The sequence below is a fragment of the Myotis lucifugus genome, unplaced genomic scaffold (assembly GCF_000147115.1).
Source record: "Myotis lucifugus unplaced genomic scaffold, Myoluc2.0 scaffold_70, whole genome shotgun sequence".
Lineage (NCBI taxonomy): Eukaryota > Metazoa > Chordata > Mammalia > Chiroptera > Vespertilionidae > Myotis > Myotis lucifugus.
In genome coordinates, this window is record NW_005871118.1 from 226,997 (window position 1) to 249,304 (window position 22,308).

General features: G+C 46.3%; 1 protein-coding gene across 3 annotated transcripts in view; it reads right to left on the reverse strand.

Annotated features, from left to right (window-relative positions):
* Positions 1–2,574: 2,574 nt before the first annotated feature.
* The window catches only part of SCHIP1 (schwannomin interacting protein 1), a 119,570-nt gene continuing 99,836 nt past the window's right edge, over positions 2,575–22,308 (reverse strand). For all 3 annotated transcript variants that reach the window (XM_023755148.1, XM_023755147.1, XM_014457158.2), the window contains 5 exons: positions 15,195–15,312; positions 13,127–13,324; positions 12,125–12,248; positions 9,268–9,361; positions 2,575–2,985 (listed from right to left, as the gene is read on the reverse strand). In XM_023755148.1, the coding sequence (XP_023610916.1) occupies positions 2,934–2,985; positions 9,268–9,361; positions 12,125–12,248; positions 13,127–13,324; positions 15,195–15,312 (586 nt within the window). In that variant the 3' untranslated portion in view covers positions 2,575–2,933. The remainder of the gene's footprint in view (positions 2,986–9,267; positions 9,362–12,124; positions 12,249–13,126; positions 13,325–15,194; positions 15,313–22,308) is intronic.

Consider the following 22,308-nt stretch of genomic DNA (forward strand, 5'->3'; position numbering starts at 1 on the left):
TCGATCAGATGGAAAGCAATGACCAACTAACTTAGAAATGAAGAAGACCTAAAAAGTGTTCTGAAAGTAGCAATCCTGGTCTACAGGAATCTATCCAAGTATCAGGGAAAACAAATTCAAGGACAGCGAATGAGAGTTCTGGAGACTAAGAAGCAGAACAGGTGAAGTGGCTTGAATGATAGAGAGAAGAAGAACAGGGCTGCTCTACATTTGGCCTGTGCCAATGGCCATCTGGGAATGGCTACTCTCCCTCCTAGCAGACAGAAAATGCCTGTTGCACCCCTGTAACAATGAAAACAGAACAGCTCTGATTAAGGCCATACGATGCCAGGAAGAGGACTGGGCAACTATTCTGTTAGACCATGGTGCTGGTCCAAATGCAGTGGGCATCGACGGCAACACTGCTCTCCACTGTGCTGCCACTGGACAAAATACAGCTATAGTAGCACAGCTGCTTTCATACAAGGCAAATATGGAAGAAAGACACGAGGATGACCTCGGACCACTTTCACTTAAGGAGTCTAAAGGAAAGCAAAGAGCAAATTTCCTTTAGAGTCTAAAGGAAAGCAAAGAGCAAATGGTGGGATTTTTATTAAATAGAGGCACAAAAGTCAATCAGATGGAAAGCAATGACCAACTAACTTAGAATGAAGAAGACCTAAAAAGTCTTCTGAAAGTAGCAATCTTGGTCTACAGGAATCTATCCAAGTATCAAGAAAAACAAATTCAAGGACAGCAAATGAGAGTTCTGGAGACTAAGAAGCAGAACAGGTGAAGTGGCTTGAATGATAGAGATAAGAAGAAAAAGACTGCTCCAGGTCTGGCCTGCGCCAATGGCCATCTGGGAGTGGCCACTCTCCCTCCTAGCCAACAGAAAATGCCTGTTCACAAAACTGCTGGCCTGGGCAACGTATGGAGAGTGAAAAATTGTCTTGTTCAGGTGAAGTGGCTTGAATGATAGAGACAAGAACAGGGCTGCTCTACATCCGGCCTGTGCCAATGGCCATCTGGGAATGGCTACTCTCCTTCCTAGCAGACAGAAAATGCCTGTTGCACCCCTGTAACAATGAAAACAGAACAGCTCTGATTAAGGCCATACGATGCCAGGAAGAGGACTGGGCAACTATTCTGTTAGACCATGGTGCTGGTCCAAATGCAGTGGGCATCGACGGCAACACTGCTCTCCACTGTGCTGCCACTGGACAAAATACAGCTATAGTAGCACAGCTGCTTTCATACAAGGCAAATATTGAAGAAAGACACGAGGATGACCTCGGACCACTTTCACTTACTCTAAAGGAAAGCAAAGAGCAAATGGTGGGATTTTTATTAAATAGAGGCACAAAAGTCGATCAGATGGAAAGCAATGACCAACTAACTTAGAAATGAAGAAGACCTAAAAAGTGTTCTGAAAGTAGCAATCTTGGTCTACAGGAATCTATCCAAGTATCAGGAAAAACAAATTCAAGGACAGCGAATGAGAGTTCTGGAGAGTTCTGGAGAACAGGCTGCACAAAACTCCAGCTTGTGGACGCTGTTTCTGGGCTTTCAGCAAACCTGGAATTAATCAACTCCTGGCCTACATCGGATGATGAAGACTTCAAGATGAAGTGCTCTCTTGTGAAATTGATTTTCCTTCTCTGAATTTTGTGTACCACTTATTCTTCAATTTTAGTAGGGGTCTGCCTATCATTCAATTTTAGTGGAGAGCAGTGTTGCCGTCGATGCCCACTGCATTTGGACCAGCACCATGTTTTTAAGGGAAAACTTGTCTTTTCTATTGTGTGATTCCTTTTATATGAAATTTCCAGAATAAGCGAATCCATAGAGACAGAAATCAGACAAGTGGCTGACAGTGACTGTGGTAGGGGGTATGTGGTTGCCTTTTGGTGTGATGAAATGTTTTGGAACTGGATAGAAGTGATCATCACACAACATTATAAATGTATCAAATGCTACTGGATTTTTCATTTTAAAATAGTTTTTATGTTTGGTGAACTTTACTCACTTAAAAAAAAAAAGAATACTTCCATAACAACAATCAATCAATCCAATGACGATCATGGTACACATTTTAAAATAATCCAATGGGCTCATTCAAAACCTGCCTTCTGGTGAAAGGTTCCATTGCTGGTTTGAGACTTTCTTGTTTCTTGAGGTGGGCCTGTGTTGTTGCTGCTTTCCCTCTTGGGACTGCTTTCCCTGTGTCTTATGGATTTGGGGTTGTGTTCTTATTTTTCTTGTCTTGAGGTATCTTTTTTTAAAAAAATGTTTTTATTGATTTTAGAGAGAGAGGAAGGAGAGGAAGAGAGAAAGAGAGAGAAACATCAATATGAGAGAGAAACATCGATTGGCTGCCTCCTGCACGCCACCTACTGGGGATTGAGCCCACAACCCGGGCATGTGCCCTGACCCGGAATTGAACCGGATGGCACTCAACTAACTGAGCCACACCAGCCAGGGATCAAGGTATCTTTTGATTTCTTCCTTGGTCTCATTGTTAGCCCATTCACTGTTTGGTAGCGTGTTATTTAGCCTCCATGTGTTTATGTGTTTTTCAGGTGTTTTTTTAAAAAATTGATTTCTACTTTCATGCCATTGTGGCTGGGGGTGGGGTGGGAGGTGTGTGGAATGATTTAAATCTTTTTAAGTTCATTTAAGCTTGTTTTGTGGCTTAATATGTGGTCTGTCCTAGAGGGTGTTCCATGTGAGTTGAGGGGAACGTGGGCCCTGCAGTTTTGGGGTGTAATGCTCCGAAAATGTCAATTAAATTCATCTGGTAAAATGTGGGAAAAAAAGAAAGAAAAAGAAGCAAAGGCCAATCACTGGACATGAAGCTTCAGACATTATCAATGACTAACACTGATGTTTGTTCGTTTCTGCGCCACCTTGCGCAACAGCATTTTTACAACCACAGATGGGATGGCTCCTCTTCACTTCGCAGGCATTTTCTCTGCCATGTGCTTTTGCTGACTTTCGGCATGCCTGCAAAATTAATAAATCAACTGGTTAGTGTGAAGGGGGAAGATCCAAGCTGCTTTCCAATCAACAGCTAAAACATCCTCCAAACTGAGGTTCAGTTACTCATGGTGAAATCAAGAAATAGATCTTAATTCAAATGGATTTGCCCTCTTCAGTTTTCTATGCACAAGTCCTTTTATTTAATGAGCCATTGGACTAACCTCAGACCGGTTAAAGTGCTGTGTTTAAAAATGAGGAGAGATAAGTCTCTGGGATCATTTATTCAACAAATGTTCCCTATGTGCCCGGCACGGCTGCTGACGTGAGGGATTTGGTGGTGAGTAGACAACGAGGTCTTTGTTCTCATGGGATGAATATTCCAAAGGAGAGAGACAAGAAAGGAACAAGTAGCAAACAAGGAGTGAGCAGACAGAAAAATAAGTGCTAAGCAGAGAGTCAAAACAAGGGGTAGGGGACAGAAAGTAACTTCGTAACTACTTTATCTGAACACGTGCACACACAGACACACATATTGGCAAGGCTCCTGACAGGAATCGGAAGCCAGCAATCTAACGCCATTCTTACAAAGCTAATGTCTTCCTAGCAAATGGTAGGCTTTTGTTGATGTAAAGAATGTCCATGTTTGTATACTTTTTCCCCCTCAAATAGTCCAAAGGGCATGATCATGGCAGTGAGGGTAGGGGTAGGATGGGGTGAATCTTCTTATTCATCCAGCCCTACTAAGGCCTTTGAGCCCAAAGTGTGGTCCACCCGGCATGTGGTCGGTGGAGACGGTGGGAGGAATGGCTAAGCTGCTTCTATCACTTACATGGGCACTAATTAACCGTCTTCTCAGAGAATGGTGGCATCTGAAGGCTGCAAAAGACACGTGTTTTGAAGAAAGATAAGGATATTAGGAAATTGTAAATTTGGCAAGAGAAAAGCATCTCGGGGTGTGGCTCCCAGCTGTACCCAAAGGATCGGGCAGTTTTGTGTGCTGCCCTCATCTGGGTGGTCAATGACGTCAAGTTTAACTCGCTGTTCTATGCGGAATGTCTCATATCTATGGTACAGAAACCACAAATACGTTCAGAAACAGGGAAGTCACAAAAGAGTCTTTGCCACAGTCAACAGCCCACAAATAATTGGTGATATTCATTTAAGAATAAAGAAACTCAAGAAAAAGATACCCTCTTTCCTTAAAAAAAAATGCTCTTTAACAGACCAACTCATGGCCCTAATTCTATATATAAAAGAATCTTGATCATATTCATAAAGTAGCTCCTGGGCCCCCCTTAACAAATTCAGTTCAAGAAATATTTTGATGCACAGTGAGCTAAGATTCCACTATTGCTAACTGAATTCTAGTTCTTATGGCAGTTTTAAAATATGTATCTATGAGTGCATGTGCACACACACACACACACACACACACATGTATGCACACACAGAGTAAGGGTTTTTTTCTGAGAAAGAAGAAAAGAACAGATAGGATATTGCTTTGGGAAATATTTAAAATTGGGTATTATTTTGAGAGATATATACAAGGTTGATAACAGATATACCATACAACCCAGCAATTCCACTTATGAGTACTTCCCCAAAGAAAATGAGAACACTATCAATGAACACCCATATGTTCACTGCAGCATTATTTACAACAGCCAAGATATGGAAGCAAACTAGGTGTCCATCAATAGATGAATGGATAAGGATGTGGTACACACACCACAGAAATATTATGCAGCAATAAAAAAGAATAAAATCTTGCCATCTGTGACAACATGGATGGATCTAGAGCAGTGATGGCGAACCTATGACATGCGTGTCAGAGGTGACACGCGAACTCATTTTTTGGGTTGATTTTTCTTTGTTAAATGGCATTTAAATATATAAAATAAATATCAAAAATACAAATCTTTGTTTTACTATGGTTGCAAATATCAAAAAATTTCTATATGTGACACGGCACCAGAGTTAAGATAGGGTTTTTCAAAATGCTGACACGCCGAGCTCAAAAGGTTCGCCATCACTGATAGAGGCTATTAAGCTAAGTGAAATAAGCCAGACAGAGAAATACAAATACCATATGGTTTCACTTATATGTAGAATCTAAAAACAAAACAAATAAATAAAACAAAAATAGATTCATAGAAACAGAGACCAAAGAGATGATTACCAAAAGGGATGGGTTAGGTGGATGGGTGAAAAGGGGGAGGGGGATATAGTCAACATTATTGTGATAAGTTTGCACAGTGACAAATGATTACTAGAATTAGTGGAGTGATCACATTGTAAGGTATAAAAATGTCGAATCACTATATTGTACAGAAACTAATATAACCAATACTAGAGGCCTGGTGCACAAAAATTTGTGCACTGGTGGTGGGGGGGTGTCCCTCAGCCCCACTTGTGCCCTCTCACAGTCTGGGATCCCTCAGGAGATAACGACCTGCTGGCTTAGGCCCGCTCCCGGGTGGCAGAGGGCAGGCCCAATCCCTAGGTGCAGCCCCTGGTCGGGCTCAGAGCAGGGCCGATTGGGGAGTTGGGGCGCCGCCCCCTGTCATGCACAGAGCAGGGCAGATCGGGAGGTTGCGATGCCACCCCCAGTCACACTCAGGGTAGGGCCAATTGGGGGGATGGGGCGCCACCCCCTGTCACACTCAAGGCAGGGTCGATGGGGAGGTTGCGGCTCCACCCCCTGTCACGCAGAAAGCAGGGCCGATCAGGGGGTTGGGGCGCTGCCCCCTGTCACACACAGAGTAGGGCCGATAGGGGAGTTGGGACACCATCCCCTGTCACACACAGAGCAGGGCCGATCAGGGGGTTGGGGCACTTCCCCCTGTCACACTCAGGGCAGGGCCGATGGGGAGGTTGCAGCTCCACCCCGTCACAACAGAGCAGGGCCCATGGGGGGGTTGGGGTGCTGCACCCTGTCACACACAGAGCAGGGCCGATCAGGGGGTTGGGGAGCTCCCCCCTGTCACACACAGAGCAGGGCCCATCAGGGGGTTGGGGAGCTCCCCCCTGTCATGCACAGAGCAGGGCAGATAGAGAGGTTGTGGCCCCGCCCCCTGTCACACACAAAGCCGCAGGGCGATCAGGGGGTTTGGGCGCTGCCCCATCACGCTGCTCCAGGGCCCAGGAGGCCTCGCGGCTCCGCTGATCCCAGTGCCGGGAGGCCTTGCGGCTCCACTGATCCTGGGGCGTGAGGCCTCGCGGCTCCGCTGATCCCGGGTTTGGGAGACCTCGCGGCTCCGCTGATCCCGGTGCTGGGAGGCATATTACCCTTTTACTATATAGGATAGAGGCCTGGTGCACGGGTGGGGGCCGGCTGGTTTGCCCTGAAGGGTGTCCTGGATCAGGGTGGGGGTCCTGCTTGGGTGCCTGGCCAGCCTGGGTGAGGGGATGATGGCTGTTTGCAGCTGGTCACACCCCCTTCAGGGTGGGGGTCCCCACTGGGGTGCCTGGCCAGCCTGGATGAGGGGATGATGGCTGTTTGCAGCTGGTCACACCCCCTTCAGGTGGGGGTCCCCACTGGGGTGCCTGGCTAGTCTGGGTGAGGGGCTGAGGGCCGTTTTCAGGCTGGCGGGTGACTGAAGCTCCCAACCTCTCCTTTTTTTCTTTTTTTTTTAATTCTGGGATTTATTTACCTTCTATGGCTGTCACTGGAACTGAGAGCTGGCTTTAGCTCTGAGGCTTGGCTCCAGCTCTGAGACCTCGGCTGCTGAAAGCAGGTATCTGGTTTGTTTGGCTTCTATAATTGAAACAGTGTTGCAACTCCAGCTCGGCTGGCTGGCTGAAAGCATGGGGTTTGTTTAGCTTCTATAATTGCAACATTGTTTCTTAGAGTGCAGCTCAGAGTCCAGCAGCGGCAGGCGGGGAACCTCGGCTTCCTCCTTCACTGGAGCAAGCAAGCCTCCTGTTCGCTTCAGCTGCCTGGCTGCCATCTTGGTTGGCAGTTAATTTGCATATCGCCCTGATTAGCCAATGGGAAGCATGTCGGAGGTACGGTTAATTGCCATGTTTGTCTATTATTAGATAGGATAAGATTGTATAACAACTATGCTTAATAATAAGTTTTAAAAATGGTGTATTTCATTAACATTTCAAACAAAGGAGGGAAAAGAGTTTCAGTCCATACAATTAAAAGGTACTCATCAGTTATTTATAGGAAAGCCCTAAAGGACTCCTTTTTATCAACAATCGTTATTGAGGACCTACTATGTACCTGGCAGTCCTTGTCCTCAGCTATGGGGACGCAGCAATGAATGAGAATGGCACCGTCTCTGCTTTCAGGGGGTTTACAGTCAGGCAGGGACAGACAGCAGACGATGTAGCACGGATGATGAGGCTCCACATGGGAGTGTCCACCAGTCTCGGGGAGCCAGGGAGCACGTCGCCAAAGAGGCTTCATACAAACCAGTGGTCCTCATTCGGCTGTGCACTGAAATCATCTGGGGAGCTCTAAAACCTCCTAATGCCCAGGCCACGCCACATGATAATTAAATCAGGATCGCTGGGGGTCAGACCCAGGCATCCACACTTTATAACGGTCCCTGGGGTTCCAGTGTGCAGCCAAATCTGAAAGCCCCACAGCCAAGCTCTTCGTCGGTTCAGACCTGGCTGCAAAGCTCTGGGACTGCCAAGGTGAGGGACGTTTAAGTACCCTCCTTTTCCCCCATAAGCAAAGTAAAAATCCACCAGTCGGGAATGGACGTAAAAACTTCTCCCTACTGACTCCAATTTAAAGGATGCCTCCAACACCTTTAAATTAGCGACTGCTCTTCTTTTAACCCCCCTGGTTTTGCCTGCCCTGCTTCCCAGGATCACACCATCTGAAAGCAGACACAAAACACCACACTGCAATCCCAATAACTTAACCCTTTGAGAGAAGGGGAGCCTCTCAATGTCCTCCTTGCAACGAGTGAGGTCAATGCTGCTTTGAGGGGCAGAGAAAAGCCTCTGCTCCCACAGGCAGATCATACATTCATCAAAGACTTCACATATTTTTCAAAGATGCAGGTCCCGGGTGTATATTTCAATGGTGGTTCCCCATAATCTTAATACATGCATACAAATTTCGTAGATTGACAAAAAGGGCTGTATCTTATAGCTATTGGTGCAGTGCCTGAATACATCTGTAGATGGCAATAATATTATTGAGTGTTATTGCAATTTGAGTGTTATTTCAGATGCAGGCAAATATGCTAAGAAGGTACGGGAAGGCCTTCTGGTTTTTTGGGTTTTTGTTTTTGTCTTTTTGTTAGGGATGAGGCAGTATAATATTCAAAGCATACAAAACAGCGTGCTGCCCCTGGATAGGTCTTAAAAAAAAAAAAAGCCTAAACAGAGTTCCATGGCATTTATTTTGCCACCCAAACTATCTTTATAACATTTGCATTTAGAAAAATATTTTCCCCAGCATTCCACACCGAGAAGGGGTCCTCAGGAGCAATTTCACCACATAAGTTTTCAAGCTCCTTTAGGATGATGGTGGGTCACGCGGCCAATGCCTGATGGTATTGTGACAAGCAAGTGTTCTTTCTTTCCTTGGAGAGCCTTCTGCTCTCTGAATACCATTTCTGGGATTAATAGTAACCGTTGCCTCCTGGTTTAAAGACTTCAGATAAGCTGTCTATCTATATAAAGGTGCCTAAGTAAATGTGAGATACCAGGAATGCTCGCAGTATTTTGGGTACTTTCTACACTTACGGTGACGAGCTTTTCTACAAGGAAAACTAACAAATGCAAGACGTTGGCCAGCATTAGCCTTGTTTCCTTGTCCCCTGGGGAAGGAGGCACTCTTTACTGCTTCACAGAGAGGCACTTGGAGCCAGGTCCGGCTAGAGACTCAAGTCCCGGAGTCTCCCCCCGGTGAGAGCAATCTGGTGGCACTGGTACTGTGGAAAGATGCCAGTGCCCCTGCCTTCTGGGCATAGCAGATGCGATCAAGAGTCAGGTCACAAACCAGCAAGTGCCATTTTGTGGCACCCACCCCATGGCGGCTCATCCGCTGGAAACTCGCCAGCCTGGAATGGCTTAGAGCCTACTCCCCGGGGCACACAGTCCTCCTGGGCCAGAACCGCTGACCGACCTGGGTGTGCCCTACGACGGTCCAGTGCCCTGGCGCCCAAACACCGGGAGGACGGCTGTGAAAAGCAATGCATTTGGAAAGGAGCAGCTTTGGCCACTTCCCCTCCATCTAAACAGGGATTAGGTGAGGAACCCATGGGAGGAAGGGAGGGAGTTCTCCAGAGCTCTTAAACTTCAGACCTTCTCTAGAAAGGGCGAAAGATCACCAACCTGGTCAAGTCTTCAATGTCCACCAGCATGGCGTCCTGTTCCGTGTGCAGCTCATCTCGGATGAGCAGCAGCTGGACCAGCTCTTCATTCAAGCCTGAGGCAGAGAGAAGAGAGCACTTAAAAACAGGCAGGACTGTATCCAAGTAAGACTGCATCCAGGTCAGAATGGGTAACGATTTCTGGGCACATGTATCACAGATCTATCTATCTATCTATCTATCTATCTATCTATCTATCTACCTATCTCTCATCTATTTATATCATTTCTGTTAAAATTTAGAATTTTTGTATGAGCTTCTCATAAGCTCAGGGGAAGCCGTCAATTTGAGAACATGACTAATCTGCATAATTATAAGAGTGTTGGAAGGAAAGGAGTAAAGTACAAAGGATTTCCAAATACATTAACATTAGAGTGCGAAAAATTGTTCACTATTCACTATTAGGGAAATAGCTTGTTAGAAAAAGTGGCGTTTTGTTTGAAAAACAAAAACAAAAATGTCTGGGGTTTATTAAGTTTTCCACTGCACCTGCCACACTGAGAGTCGGAGGGGCCGCTGGGCCTGACTCAGGTGCCTCAGGGATGCTCCGGGCTTCCCGCAGCCCAGGAAGGAGCAGCCCTGTGTGCAGGTTGCTCTGGGGAAAGCATTAGCTCAAGCGATCGGAAAGCCAGGGTGTAAGGCCTGAGGAAATCAGCCCCGAAGTCTCTGGACAACAGGTGCCAAGGGAAATATTCCTCAGGGCTTATGCTGGGGAAAAAATGCACGGACACATTTCTCATCTTCCTGAAATCAGTGCACGGGTCAATCTGGCTTCTGCCTCTGAAGGGGATGAACAAGCAAGGGCTCTCTCTTGCGTTTTCCCTTCAGTTCAGCTAAGAATCAAAGCATGTGAGTCTGGACACATGGACACAAGGGGAGAACACCCATTTAGAGAGAGCTCTGGGCCCGGAAACCAAAGAAAGGAAGTGGGTACTCAGCCAGGTCCCCCTGGGAAGTGCTTTTAGAGATCCTGACTTCAAATGATGCATTTGTCTGCCTTTAGTTCAGACTAGTTTCCAATTTTAAAAAGAAAGGGAGAGAAAGAACCATACAAAGAGGCCTGAAACATCATCAGCCCCTGAAAAGGACGAGATGGCAATTTATTAGTATGTAAAAATCCAAGGAAGATGCTTCAGTAGTAAAATATCACTTGACAGAGTAACCTCCCAGTAATTTACTCAACTAAATTAAAATGTAGAATTTTTAGAAATCCACTGAATCTATGGTTTCTTAAAATGTTAAACTCGTTCTCTCAATTTTATTTTATTTTTGATTAAAAATATTTTTACGATTAAAAATTTCTTATGTTGACATTATTGCTGACTCCCCCATCACCCCCTTTGCCCACCCTCACTTCCCTCAGGCTCCCCCTCCTCCCTTAGCCTCCCCCTCCTCCCTTAGCCTCCCTCTCCCTTGGCCTTCACCACACTATTGTCCCTGTCCATGGGGCATACATATATGTTCTTTAGCTAATCCCTTCGCCTGCTTTATCCAATCATACCACCGCCCTCCCCTCTGGCTCCTGCCAGCCTGTGCCATGTATCTATTATCTATGCCTCCAGTTCCATTTGTTCATTAGATTCCACACATTAGTGAGATCAATGGTATTTGTCTTTCTCTGACTGGCTTATTTTGCAGATGAAAGAATTCTTTATCTCTTCTTGATTTTAAAACAATACTGAATATATTAACTTGACACTGAAGATGTCCAATTCTAATTTTTCCAATGTGTTCTTGGGGTAGGCTTTTATGCTAGTACCCAGTACAGTGCCTGCATTGTGCATAGGAATTTCTTCCCCATATGAAGTTTTTAACTTTTTATTATGGGAAATTCCAAACTGATACAAAAGCAAAGAGCATAGTTTAAGAATGCCCCATGCATCCATCTAGCTTCAACTAGCCAATCTTGACGCAGCTCTCTCCCTTTCTCCTAGTGGACTATTTTAAAGCAAATTCCAGACATCATATTATTTCATCTGTTGGTGCTTCAGTATATATTTCTAAAGATGGGGCTCTTTTTAAAAAAATTACCATAACCACAATATCTTCATCGTATCTGAATAAATAAATCTTTAATAAAACATTTAGTCAGTGTTCAATTTCCCCACTTAGCTCCTAAAAATGCTTTTTATAGTTAGTTTGTCTGAATGCATTTGGTTGGCATATCTCTTAGGTGGCTTTATCTGTAAGTGCCACCATATGTTCCAGAGGATTTGTGAGCCCATCTGGCCTAACCACTCTGCCCAGGTGGGCATGCTCTCTCCTTCATCGGGCCAAGCAACGGACCTTCTCTGCACCTCTAATTAGTGCGAGCGAGCACCACTCACTTACTACCCCTCCCCACTGCAGTTATTCTGGGGGAAACAGGCCCACATATCATCACCCTGTAATTTTCACATACTGGTCCTATCTACTCTTACCACCTGGAGGAGTACCACAAATAAGTCGACTTTGATTTGATGACCCAAAATGAATGTACGTACCAGTAAAGTTGAGGATATCATTGTATAACAAATGACCTGTAAGTACTAAATTGTATTCTAGAAACAGGTGTTGCAAGCCAGATGCTTGCCAAGTGCTTGCTATTTAAAATAAATAATCAGGACCTAACCTTGAAAAATTCTTAAAGTTTCTGAATATTTCTAAGGAAAGAGAGAGAGAGAGAGAGAGAGAGAGAGAGAGAGAGAGAGAGAACTTGCAGGCACACAACCAGGAGGAGCCCAATGAAATGCTGTACAAAGGGTCTAAATTGAGGAAGTGGTGCTGTCCCATTGCATTTCCCACTTATTATTCCATTTTCAAGCACACCTGACACTTACTTTCTATCTGAGAATGGAGATCATTGACTATCACTTGTAGCTGCCCAATAGTCATGTCCCTCAGGTCAGCGGGCTTTAAACTCCTCTTCATCAAGCATTCGCTTATATGAGGCATGTGTGGCAGCTGCGGAGACAGAGGGAAGGGATGGACGTATGAACAGAGCAGCAAGTACATTGAACCCAAGACCCAGTTTCCCCCATAAAGACCGCCCCTCTCATCCACCCACTTTCAAGTTCTGGGCTTAAAAGCTTTCCCAGTCTAACTTTCTCAACGCGAGGCCCTACAGACTACAATGTCTGGAACACTATCAGCATCAAAATGCTATCCTACTCAAACCAAAAGCTTTCAGACTGGCTCTTACACAGGCTGTGACAACCATGAGTCCATTATTCTATACATAAATGAATTACTGGGGAGCTCAAATAATATCGATGACATGGATGAAATTAATAATATCAGCTATGTATTAATTCATAGCACGCCACAAGCACTGTGCTATGTGCTCTGACACGGGTGTTATTGTTTATACCCATTTTATAGATGAGAAAGCTGAGAGTTATGTAACCTGACCAGAGCCCCACAGTAGGGCAGTAGCAGAGATAGATTTAAACTCCAAAGTGCCAGGCTCTTATCCACTATGCTACACTGTCTTTGTTGGAAGGTGGGACTGAGAGCATAGCAGTAGTGAGTCTGCCACAACCAATAGGTTCTTAAACTGAAATTGCTTTAAAGGAATTTAAATAGTCCCATGACAGCTAACATTGTCCCCAACAAAGTAGACCTGAATCAAGAACAAAGTTTACTTTTGTGAAATCTGCTGCTTATGTATCTTTCAGTGATGCAGCAGAAAGGAAAAGGAAACAAACATTTCTCAATGACAGTATTTCTTACAAACTGCCTTGGAGAAACCCAAGTTTGCATAACTCGGGCAAAGGAGCGGGACAGTGCCAACCCTTTGCAGCCACCAGGCACTCGCTTGCGTTTCAGTGTCTGCTACTTACTAGGTCAGCGACGGGAGACTTTTTCCTGTTCTGTTTTTCCACTTCTACTTGCATTTTGGCCATGGGTTTGGCCATGGCAAGGGCCATTTTGGCTTCAGCTTGCAATTTCTTTTGCCTGGTGAGGAAATCCATATCATCTAGGGATTCAGATTCCTCTTCAGTAGTGTCTCTATCGGAATAGGAAGAGCTCTGTTTGCTCTGCGAAGGGAAAAAGAGCAGCCCTGAGCTTTGCATGCCAGGTAGCATCTGGGGAGAGGGGCCAGAGCATCCCTGAGCCCTCCTGAGACTCCCCTCCATCCACTCAGCTCGCTGCACAATGTGATCTGTACCAGTCTCAACTAAAAAGGTAGTTTATTGCCTCAGTGTCAATACCAGACTGTGATTTTTAGCATAAAAAGTAGCAAAATCCTATCTAATAAAAGAGTAATATGCAAATTAACCGTCACACCCTCACTCCATCACTCTGTCACAAAGATGGCGGCGGCCACAGAGCTGGACCCAGCAGGAGGCTTGGTTGCCCCGGCGATGGAGGAAGCCAAGCTTCCCGCCTGCCCTGGGTGGTCCTGAGCTCTGCAAACAGCCATCAGCCCCTCACCCAGGCTGGCCAGGCACCGCAGTGGGGACCCCCACCCTGAAGGGGTGTGACCAATTGCAAATAGCCATCAGCCCCTCACCCAGGCTGGCCAGGCACCCAAGCGGGACCCCCCACCCCCCACCCTGAAGGGGCTGTGGCCAGCCTGCAAACAGACATCAGCCCCTCACCCAGGCTGGCCAGGCACCCCAGTGGGGACCCCCACCCTGAAGGGGGTGTGACCAACTGCAAATAGCCATCAGCCCCTCTCCCAGGCTGGCCAGGCACCCCAGCGGGACACCCTGATCTGGGACACTCTTCAGGGCAAACCAGCCGGCCCCCACCCGTGCACCAGGCCTCTATCCTATATAATAAAAGGGTAATATGCAAATTGACCCTACCAGCAGAACGACTGGGAATGACTGGTCATTATGACACACACTGACCACCAGGGGGCAGACACTCAATGCAGGAGATGCCCCCTGGTGGTCAGTGCACTCCCACAGGGGGAGCTCTGCTCAGCCACAAGCCAGGCTGATGGCTGCCAGCACAGTGGTGGTGGCGGGAGCCTCTCCCGTCTCCTCAGCAGTGCTAAGGATGTCCGACTGCAACTTAGGCCTTCTCCCTGCTGGCAAGTGGACATCCCCTGAGGGCTCCCGGGCTGCCAGAGGGATGTCTGCCTGCCAGCTTAGGCTCAATCCCCCGGGGAGCGGGCCTAAGCCAGCAGGTGGACATCCTCCGAGGGGTCCCAGACTGCGAGAGGGCACAGGCCGGGCTGAGGGACCTCCCCCCCCCCCCCAAGTGCACAAATTTTTGTGCACTGGGCCTCTAGTAAATAAATAATAGGAGAAACAGATTTATGACACACTTGAGACATTTCTTTGATTTGGTCTCAAAAGACACAACAACGTATTTAACCCAGAGCTAAGGCAGCGTGTTGCTCTCTGGAGTGGACAGGACCTCAGGTACCCAGTGACCAACATGGGTTCCTTGGTAAGAAAACACGATTGGTTGGTGAGAAAAGAGATGCGCAGACCTCACTGAGTGGTAAGAATTCCAGCAACAGGCTCCCATGATCAGAAGGCAGTCTGTTATAGCATGTGGGCAAGGAATGAGTAAGAAATACTATACGCATTTCATCCTGTTGGTTTCTCTGAACATCACCTCTGTGCATGAGCTTTCCCCTGAGCCCTGCCGCCCATCCTTTTAAAACGTGTCCTACTGCTGGTCTGTGCTCATACATTTCTACACCCAGTGGGGAAGGATTGGTGTGTAGCATATGGTCCTTAAAAATTTTTTAGGACGCGTGCAATTTCTCTTATGGTCTAATATGAAAGTAGTTGCTAACTTTAACAGAGCTTATGTAGCACTGCTGTGTCACAGGTTTGGGTTTCCAATCATTGTCACATCTTAGGAGCACGCCACGTCAGGAAATGCAAAGAGGCTGCATGGCCAGCAACGCATACACACTGAGCGTCAGCGGCAGCTTTGACTCACCATGGGCGACAAGGGGGTGTCCAGGCTGGTTTCCGTCTTGCTGTCATCCGCATCGCTGTCCTTGTCACTGCCGCTGTCGTTGACAAAGCAGATCTGCAGGTTCATCCCACTCTGCAGGCTGGGCAGAAGCAGACAGGACACCAATCCACTCAGCTATTTGCGATCTGGGCGCACCCAATAGAACTGTCTGGTTTTGCTAATAAAAAGCAGTTTTATGTATTCTTCACATGGAGAAGTAGGTGACCAATATGACTCCTAATTCATCAGCAGTAACAAACCAGAGGATACTAATGATCACTTGATAACTTGGCAAGTGATAACATCACAACTTTTACTAATGTTGTATTACTTTTTCCACACTCATTTCCCATTAGGTGAAAAATAGTTTAGGCCACATATTTTGCCCCCAGCACAATGCCAAACACACAGTTGGTGCCCAATAAAAATGTGTGAGTCAATGAGTTTATATTCCTGTCGACGAAGACGATGGGGGTTCTTGGCCAAATGAAGCCGCATGGTGTCGTCTAGTGTCCCGTCCCCTGGGGACAGTCCAAGGACGCTCTCCGAGCCAGCACCCAGCACCCCGGCCACAGTTCTCTGAAGACTCCTTTCTCCCTCAAACAGACAGAATAGGGTCAACTGAAGGAAAGTTTTAGTTAAGGCAGTTGCCAAAAGCCAACCAAGGGAGCTCACTTCTGTCATTAAGAAAAACACATACCGCAGTTCCCCCTAGAGGTCAATGGGGGAAAAGGAGGACCTATGTAATGCTTTCAGCAATAAAGATCTAAAAAACAAAAATCCTCCATAACGGTTCACCCTAGAGCAGTGGTTCTCAACCTTCCTGATGCCGCGACCCTTTAATACAGTTCCTCATGTTGTGGTGACCCCCATCCATAAAATTATTTTCATTGCTACTTCCTAACTGCAATTTTGCTACTGTTATGAATCGTAATGTAAATATCTGATATGCAGGATGTATTTTCATTGTTACAAATTGAACATAATTAAAGCATAGTGATTAATCACAAAAACAATATGTAATTATATATGTGTTTTCTGATGGTCTTAGGTGACCCCTGTGAAAGGTTCGTTCGACCCCCAAAGGGGTCTCGACCCACAGGTTGAGAACCGCTGCCCTAGAGGAATGCAAGGAAACCCCCAACCCAGGCAGAAGCACAGCGACCCAGTGGGCTCCGCAGCCGCCTGCCTTGTGCACTCAGTGCCGCAGGGGGCGCTTTTGGGAGCTCCTGAGGCTCCAGGCGTGATGGTGCTGGAGGTGGGGTCACAGAGGGTCACCAGCTGTGTCTCTGCTGTCCACCAGGCCAGACAGGGAATCCAGTTCTTTGTCCTAACCTTTCTCGAAGTGGAACACATTTCACTGCTGTCTGGCGATGGGGAGTTTTTAAAGAAGTAATTTTCTTAGCATCCCTAGTAGCCAGGTCTGTGTGTAAGAGAAGAGAAAGAAAAGGCAAATGGGGGCCCCTGGGTTGCCAGGATCGCGGGCTTGTCTAAACCAGCATCACTGCTTCACAGGGACAAGGCAAAGAAACACTGGCCTGATGGTGGACATTTGTATTTGATTTTTAAAAAATTCCAATGGGTAGGGATGCTTAGTACAAACTGCTCAGATGACTCTATAAAGCGCTTCTTTGAAAATGATACAGGATCCAGAAAAAGAAATCTACTGGTTTAACTCGGCACCACCCTTGTTGTGTGTATATACTGCCACCTATTGTTCGCTTTCATCATTAGTGAAAGTCCCAGCTTATTTCCCCAGTAGGCGGGGTCTGTTCCCTCCCTGACCTCATGTGCTGCAAGGAGAGCCAGGCCCAGGGCTGGGCACAGGAGCCGGCAGGTGCTGTGTGATCAGCTCAGGGCGCTTGGGTTCTGTTGGACTTGGGTTCTGATTCCTCACTTCTATGCCTAGGCAGATTACTCTATGACCCTCGGTTTCCTCATCTGTAAAATGGGGTGAATAAGTCAGTGTTTTGTAGGAAGAATGAAAAGAGTTAGCTGAGAGCCCGGCACAAGGCATGTGCTCTGTGCATGTTAACTACCCTCCTTTCTGTTCTGTCTGAAAGCCCAGAGGAACACAGAATTTTAAAAGTGGGGTGACTTTGCAAAGGGCCCTCTAAAGTCTCGTACTGCAACACCTTGCCTGGTCACAGCAATTCCCTTATGTACACTCAGCTCTGTTAGGGCCTGGAAGTTGTCTCCTTTAACTTTCTTCTAGAAACTTTTTTTCTGGAGAAATCTGATATGTATAGGTTACCCTTAGATCCCATATAAATTAAGTTTTAAAATTTATTGTCTGTAGTTGGTAAAAAAAAAAAAAAACACACCCAAATATCAACCCATTTTTAATAATAAAACCCAAGACGTATGGATTGGAAGATAATGGGAAATAAAACTGCAAATTAAAAACAAACATTTAAAAATAAAAAGGCATTTTAAATTAACCTAATTTGAATCTAAGATTAGGTAACACTTTCTATTTATTGAATGGCTAAAGTTTTGAAAAGAAGCAGCTGGCCACGGGATACACAGATTATAAAAACATAAAACAACCCAGGATACAATTACAAAATAATATTGAAAACATCTAAAGATATATATTCTGAAGAAAGTTGATTGTAAATTCTATTGTTCTGTCCCAAACTGAACTTTGTGCTAGGATCAACTCAGTCCTAAATCAACCATCTCACACCGCATTTTTCTAACTCAAGAAAGGCAAGGGGAAAGGGGGAGGGGGAGGGGAAAGGATTTAGCAGTCAGAGCAAAATGAAAAAGCACCTCAGGTAGAAATTCAGAAAATCGCCTTAGTACCACATTATCTCCGTGGGAAACCGAACAGAGCTTCTTACAGGGTGAGACTTATAATTCCTCATAGCGGTAATCACCAAGAATGTTCCTCTCAGGAAAAGGAAATTATGTGACATAACAGCTAATGGTTCAGAGGGGATTTTTGTAAAGATGTCTTAAAACGGACTCAAGTTTCAAAAAGGATTTGTTTGCCTTTAGCCTTTAAGCAGGTTTTAAGATGAAGGTGGTTTGGGGGAAATTCACCCACAGTCCCAAGCAGCGGCCTGGCTGTGGGTGAGCAGGGCCACCCGGTGCTGCTGAAGGCCTCTGTGTCCAGGGTCAAGTTCGATAACCCCTGTCCTGGCCCCTGCTGGCCTGGTCTCCATCCCTCACACTGCAGGGCATCCATCCAGCCTCACTCACAACCAGGCTACACAGTCTTCAAAATCCAAGCTGCGAGGGGTCTAACCTGTCATTCTCTCAAGCACAGTCTGCGGTGGAAACAAAACACACCGCTAATCCTGTTAATTAGGGATATAATTTAAGGCAGGGGTCCTCAAACTACGGCCCGCAGGCCACATGCAAATACAAATATTGTATTTGTTCCCGTTTTGTTTTTTTACTTCAAAATAAGATATGTGCAGTGTGCATAGGAATTTGTTCATAGTTGTTTTTTTTTAAACTATAGTCCGGCCCTCCAATGGTCTGAGGGACAGTGAACTGGCCCCCTGTTTAAAAAGTTTGAGGACCCCTGATTTAAGGTATCCACACCAAGGCTGCTTGATGTTTCGAGTGGCATTTGGCAAAGCATTGCCTGCAAGGGCTGCCTGACTTCTGCCTTGCCTGTGGATTTTCCTCCTGAAGGGTCTGCATCCTGGTTCTCCCAGAAACCTCTTCTCCTTATGCACCACGAGGCAACGGAAAGCCACACTGCTGACCAGAGCTGCTGACAGGGAGCCGAGAGCATCTGGGGAGAGGGTGTTCTGGACGGGGAATGCTCTCAAAGACGAAGAGATAAAGACTGTGCGCAGAAGTGGCTTTCCGAGCCACTGCCTATTGGCCGGGAGCGCGGAGGCATTTATTTAGTGGAGAGGATGTTCAGCACCCACGTCTGCTTGGCATTTCCAGAGAGGAAGATGGCTACTTGGAAAACGCTTGTGCTGACTTCCAACCACTGCTACCAGGGATATTACAAAAATATGCACAAAACTGAGAGGATGGTAGAGATGAGAAGAGAATGCTTCAAAAACTTAGCCAGTGGTCACTGGAATAAAGACGACACTTTTTTTTTCAAAATGCAAGGAAAAGACCGGTTTATTTCCTGTGACAAACAATGCAATGGTCCTAAAGTTTGCTGAATGGTGAGTCGGGCCTTAGTTCCTGGCCTCGGGTGTGGTGACTGGGACCGGGCGCCTGCAGCCAGCTCTGAACCCCAGAACTATTTGGTGCTCTCTGATTTTAGAAATCGGAATCTCCCAGGACCAGCATGGCCACCAGCATTTTCATATATTTAAAATTTGTTGGCTTTACCCCCTACACCACCCCTTTGTTAACTGGACAACCAACCACCTGTGGATTGCAGGCAAGGTAACACCTACTCAGAGAAGTCAAACTACCTGCCCCGGAACCGTGACAGCCTGATCATAAACATGGTCCCCATTCCTCCCCTCTGTAATAGGACTCTGCGGCTCCTTCCAGGCCGGCCTCCTGACTTGTGTTGGCCCGCAGAATGCAGAGGAAGGGACTTTGTCCCGGCTCCAAGCCTGCCTTCTCAGGGGACCCTGCCCCACGTCCAGGCTAGCCTGCTGGTAGATGAGTGACTTTACAGCACAGAGTTCAATCAGCAGCTGTCGCAACTGAGCCTGGGGACACATGACAGAGCTCAGCTAAGAGCAGTAGAGGCACCTCACCAACCCACAGTCTCCGCAGACATACGAGCTGCTCAGCTGACCTCTACAGGCTCCCAAGCCGAAACCAATGCTTACTGTTGTAAGCCACTGATGTGGGTGGTTTATTACACACCATCACTGTGGCAACAGATAACTGGTACAAGGTCACAAAGCAAGAGACTACAGGCTGGACCTCTGGTTTTGGAATCCAATGTCCTTTCCTCCATACTACACTTGACCTTAGGTTTGGATTTATTAGATCCTGACTGTGATGGCCATATAATTTTAAAGGGCGGATACCTCCTGTAGTTGCTAATACTTTCAAGGCAATTGTACAGTTTCCTTAAGAACAGAGTGAGAGGGGACTTCCCATGTGCCTATGGATCTCAAACATGCCTTGCTCATTATCTGTCCACAACCAGAGTGACTAAGAACCACGGGCCCTGCTGTGCCATTCATTACTCAGTATCCTCAACTGGTTTGTGGATGGGCAGTTAAAATATATTATTTCCATTTAGTTTAATGGATCTCTGATGCATTATTCAAAGACTTTACACATAATGAATAATCACCCATATTATTATACCCTATCTTTTTCTCTTTGATGAGAATTTCAAAAGGGAAGGCACATAAAATGTAGGTTGCAATTACCCAAGGGTAGCTGTAAACACATTTCATTTTTCTACGGAGTTGTGAAGAAAGAACGTGAGAACAATTGAGCTCTGGACAAGTTCTGGATGTACCACGTGTGATGGTATCTTTGTGGACTGTGCTGAGGTGGGTTGATAAATTATAAAATACTTTTCCCATCCCCCAAACCCTGCATCTTCCTCTTCTTTTCTCTACTGACTGTTCCATGTTGATTTTTTATCATTACAGTAATAGAAATACCTACTACTATTTCTTTAAAAAAAGCAAAGATTTTGCTTCCTGACATTTGTTATTGTCAAAATACAGTTATTTCTTATTTTACTTTAGTGGGATTGTGTGAACTTTCTTTGCTACAGACTGTGTGATGTATAAGATGATACTCTGACTTTTAGAAAAGGAGTGGTACTCATATAACCGGTGAGAATATTGCTGGTCCAACACATATCATCTCACACAAAAGGCCTGTCAGTGATTTTTATAACTATGTTAGAGAGAAAGGGATGTTTAACTGTTCATCCACTCGTTCATTTGATGATCAGGTAATGACATCTCTGCAAGCGCCACGGTGCCAATAGCATAGCATAGCTGCTGTCCCTTTTGCCCAGGGCACACATACACTTCCTAGTTTGCTACAGTCCCACCCATGGCCTTTTATCTAGGCTACTCGACTCATTTATATTTATTGCTGGCCCCTGAAGGCATTTTATAGTTCACGACCCCTATAGTAAGTGCATGTACAGTAGTAGTTGAACAATAGAAACTAGGTCTTCTAACAGGTACTGGTGGTTGGATCATTACATCATGATGTACAACTGCAAGTGTGGAATATACAGGGCATTGGAAGAGGACTAAAAACAAACAAAAAACCAAACCCTATCTACACTAATAAAAGAGAAACATGGTAATTAGCGTACGACCGCTACCCTTTTCATTGGCTAATCAGTGAGTATATGCAAATTAACTGTCAGCAAAGATGGCGGCCGGCAGCCAGGCAGCTGGAAGCGAACATGAGGCTTGCTTGCTTCAGTGAAGGAGGACTCCAACGTTCCCCGCCTCACTTGCCGGCCTCTGAGCTGCAACTCTAAGCAACTATGTACTATGTTGCAAATAAGAAGCTAAACAAAACCCCAGAAACCGTCTTTCATTCAGCCAGGCTTTAGCAACATTGTATTGATGTTTTCAGCAGCGAGGCCTCAGAGCTAAAGCTGGCCCAGAATAAAAAAAAAACAAAAAAGAAAACAAGGAGCGGTTGGAAGCTTCAGTCACTTGCTTCTGGAAAACAGCCCTCAGCCCCTCACCCAGACTGGCCAGGCACCCCAGTGGGGACCCCCACCCTGATCCAGGACACCCTTCAGGGCAAACCAGCCGGCCCCCACCCATGCACCAGGCCTCTATCCTATATAGTAAAAGGGTAATATGCCTCCCAGCACCGGGATCAGCGGAGCAGCGAGGCTCACGGCACCGGGATCAACGTGACAGGGGGCAGCGCCCAAACCCCCTGATCGCCCCGCGGCTCTGTGTGTGACAGGGGGTGGGGCCACAACCTCCCTATCTGCCCTGCTCTGTGCCTGGTAGGGGGGAGCTCCCCAATCCCCTGATTTCCCTGTGGCTCTGTGTTTGACAGGGTGCAGCGCACCAAACCCTGATCGGCCCTGCTCTGTGTGTGACAGGGTGTGGCGCCCCAACCCCCCCCCCCCCCCCCACAGGCGCTGGGCTTGGAGGGGGGAAGGGGTAAGGAAAAAAAACTCTTCACTCTCCCCTCTCCCCTGAAA